This window comes from Myotis davidii, unplaced genomic scaffold, assembly GCF_000327345.1.
Source record: "Myotis davidii unplaced genomic scaffold, ASM32734v1 scaffold523, whole genome shotgun sequence".
Lineage (NCBI taxonomy): Eukaryota > Metazoa > Chordata > Mammalia > Chiroptera > Vespertilionidae > Myotis > Myotis davidii.
In genome coordinates this window covers 2462324-2466213 of record NW_006295054.1, presented here as the reverse complement: position 1 = coordinate 2466213, position 3890 = coordinate 2462324, and the positions used below count along the sequence as shown (strand labels likewise).

Here is a 3890-nt window from a genome sequence, read left to right as displayed (position 1 = left end):
CATTGGCCAAAGCAAGTCACATGGGTAAGCCTAACATAATGAGGTGGGAAAGAACACAACTCTGATTCCCCTGTTTAGGTAGGAGTTGAGGAGTCAGGGAAGTAGTATATTTTTTAGAAAAATCTAATTTACCACAGTAAATTAATATGAATACACATGTAGTACATATAGAAACAAAGGACAACAGTGCAACTAAAATACCAAGGAGAAGTATTTCTTCACTGTGAATTTGGTTTCTACCTAGCCCTTCTATGTACCAGATATGATTCTTTGGGGAAACCATTTAATTGGGTGTTTATGTCCACATACACACATGTAATGAGTAAAATTCACATGGCAATATAAAATATCTTGGTTCTGAATATAAAAATGTAGTCACCCAGAACCAATCATACAAATAAAAATTATGAAGACCAGCCTGGCTAGTGTGGCTCAGTGGTGGTTGAGCATCGACCTATGAACCAGGAGGTCACAGTTCAATTCCCAGGCAGGTGACATGCCTGGGTTTCAAGCTCGATCTGCCCCAGTCAGGTCACATGCCTGGGTTTCAAGCTCCATCTGCAGTAGGGGGCATGCAGGAGACAGCCGATCAATGATTCTCTCTCATCTGATGTTTCTATCTTTCCTCCCAGGCAGGTGACATGCCTGGGTTTCAAGCTCGATCTGCAGTAGGGGGCATGCAGGAGACAACCGATCAATGATTCTCTCTGATCTGATGTTTCTATCTTTCCTTCTCTATTCCTCTCTCTGAAATCAATAAAAAAATTATAAAGACCAAATCTATTTCATTAAGTATATTAAAATGTAGTCAACATTCACATTTACCTTTGTAAATAATGAACGTCAATAGTGTGGATAACCTAAAGCTGTAAATAATCCTAAAAGTCTTTATATTAACGTTAGATCTGATTGTAAGATTTGGTGGTCAGCTAGATTTAGCTCAAGCAAAATTAAAATTACAGTGCTTTGCCTTCCACAGCAGACACCCAGCCAACAAGGACAGGTGGCCCAGAATTAGATTTAGTTGTATATAATTGAAAGTTGATTTAATGATTAAGTGAAATAATATTTGCAAACTACTTCACAGAATTCCTGGCACACAGTAGAAGCTCATGAATTATTTCTCCCTTTATCTTTTCCTTTTCTCCCTTACCAATAGAACAAAAACCTCATGTGCTTCATCGGTTTCTTTGAAGTGGATCATAGAAATAAGATAACATTTGGTTTGAACTCAAATTGTTTATTGAATTAAATCTGTATCTCAATGGTTTCGGCTAGTTGTATATACTGACCTAGCTGATTAGGATAAAATGAAATTCCCCTGAGAGCAAGAATATGACATTTAATTAAATCAGCAATGCACAAAAACAGTTGGTCAGCTGTAGGTTTATGTTTTCCGGCAGATCCAAGTTCTTACTGTACTTTATGTCCCAGCTAGATATGTGCAGTTTGTGAATTTAGCTGAGTGCTTTACATAATCATGTCCGTTCCTTCGAGGATTCAGAACTTCTAATAAAATAATTGTAATTAATACTTAATTAAAGCTATCTCCTATTTCTGTAATGGCAAGAAGAATTATTTTTAAATGCCTTAAATCATGTCTATATATTTCTTGTTGATAGTTTTATACACTAACCTTCAAGATCTAGTAACAATGTAAAAATGCCATTGATCATGAAAATAACATTAGATAATTAGATATCATTGTAAAATTTAATACAAGGATCTAAGACCATCAAATTCTATACTTTGCAAACTTTTCTGTCTCCATGAGTAAAACCATTTTTATATCCTAATGATGAAATGTTAATCTGTGGATTTTTTTTGTTTTTAATTCACCAATAGTGTACTATATAACAGAATTATTCACCAGTGTTTTTTTAAAGCAGTCTTAGAGAATAGTGTAGTGACCACACCTCCACACAATTTATAATCTCATACTGTGTGTAATATAATTAGAGATTGCAACTTGGAAATGTAATTTCATTTTGTGAAATGAGAGCAATAAACAGGCAAACATGATATCAAATAAAATTAAGTGGATCTTTATTTTATTAGTCAGTAGTAATATTTTGAATGTACTTAGGATTTCTTTTGCCCTCCAAGTTTCATTTGTGTTGCTGATGTTTTTGTTTAATTGCTCTGCATCATGTCAAAAAATCTATTTGTATCAGCCTAATCTTTTAATAGCAATTTGAGAATATCACTTTTCCTTCCTTTGCTAGCTGCAAAAATAAATACATTACTTGTTTCATTAGTTTTACACAAATCATATTGTTTTTGCTTTTCACACAGGAAAAACGATTATATTTATCATATGAAAAGTGTCTCTCTTGTTCTATGGAGTTTTAACAATGTGAATATTACCCTCTACCTAGAAATTGGCTGCATAAGAGAAAAAGAAGTGCCTGTGATTTTGATTCCACTTGAATCTGTATGAGTTGTGTGTGCAGATGGACTCTTTTATGGTATTTGTATGTTATTCCAGTTATTTTTTCTAACATTTCTTTGAAAACAAATTATTGCTGTTTTAATACTCAAAGCAATAATTATTTGCAACGGGAATCTGCAATATTACATGCCACATCAAATAATATAGAAATGTTATTATGACTTAAACTTATGCTTGCCTGTCTCTTTCCTACATTCAGCTGTCCAAGGATCGAGTGTTATTTTCCGAACAGTGGAGGTCACATTACATAAAGAAGGCAATACCTTTGGTTTTGTAATACGAGGTAGGTGATGGTTTAATAAATCGTCAGATATTTTTGGAGAATTTGTCAGTGAAATATTGGGAGTGAACTAGAAAGTCATCCTCAAAAACTCTGATCTTTCCAGCATATAAAGTCGAGTTATAATATTTGCACCCATTCTTTCTTTCTTTTTTATTGAATTAATTGGAGTCACACTGGTTAACAAAATTATACAGGTTTCAGTGGCACAGTTTCCATAACACATCATCTATAAACTGTGTTATATGTTCACCACCCAAGTCAAGACTCCTTCCATCACCAGTTATCCCTCTGTGGCTCTCCTCTCCCTACCCCCAACCCTTCTTGCCCCAGCAATCACCACCACTGTTATCTATGTCCATAAGCTCTTTCTCTTCTTCTTTTCTTCTCTTTTGCTCAATCCCTCCACCTCCCCAACCCCCCACCACCCCCTGACAGCTGTCACCCTGCTCTCTATCAATGAATCTATCTCTATTTTGCTTGTTAGTTCATTTTCTTTAAAGAAATAAGGCAGCAGTGAGTGGGAATCAAAGTGGAATCCAAATGACCTAGCTTTATTTTCAGCCTGTTAACACAGAGCCAACAAGTCACGTCTGTAAACTTTATCTGTTCACAGTCATCCTTCTTATTTGCCACTTTTCAATACACCTTTTACCTTCCCTTTATACTCTTCTATAGCCCTGAGTCAAAACTGTAGATGAGTGATGGTTGCCAGAGGGGAAAGGATAGGGAGATGAGCAAAAAAGAAGTGGAATAAGAAGAACAAATTATAAAATAAATAAGTCACAGGAATATAACGTAAAGCATAGGGAATATAGTCAATAATATTGTAATAACTTTGCATGGTGCCAGATCGTTATTGCACTTAATCATGTGATAAATTTGTTAGGTATATAGATGTTAAATAATTATGTTGTATAGTTAATGTACAATATATATATTACTATATATATTGTACATTAACTATACTCTAATTTTTTTAAAGATAAAGAACAAAAATTTTAAAAAGTCATGTTGTCATAAATCCCTGATTTCATAATTTAAATAAAGATTATTGTTTCCCTTGCGGAAAAATGTTGATGTGATGAGTATGACTTGATTTGATTTAATACACTAGGATTAAGCAACTTTTATTCTTTTATTTTAATACATTTTGTT

The 3890-nt window shown here is 34.0% G+C and overlaps 1 protein-coding gene across 7 annotated transcripts in view; it reads left to right on the top strand.

Moving 5' to 3' along the window:
- The window catches only part of GRIP1 (glutamate receptor interacting protein 1), a 441012-nt gene that overhangs the window by 299830 nt on the left and 137292 nt on the right, over positions 1-3890 (top strand). For all 7 annotated transcript variants that reach the window (XM_006769627.2, XM_015567756.1, XM_006769628.2 and 4 more), the window contains exon 5: positions 2652-2735. In XM_006769627.2, coding sequence (XP_006769690.1) covers positions 2652-2735 — 84 coding nt within the window. The remainder of the gene's footprint in view (positions 1-2651; positions 2736-3890) is intronic.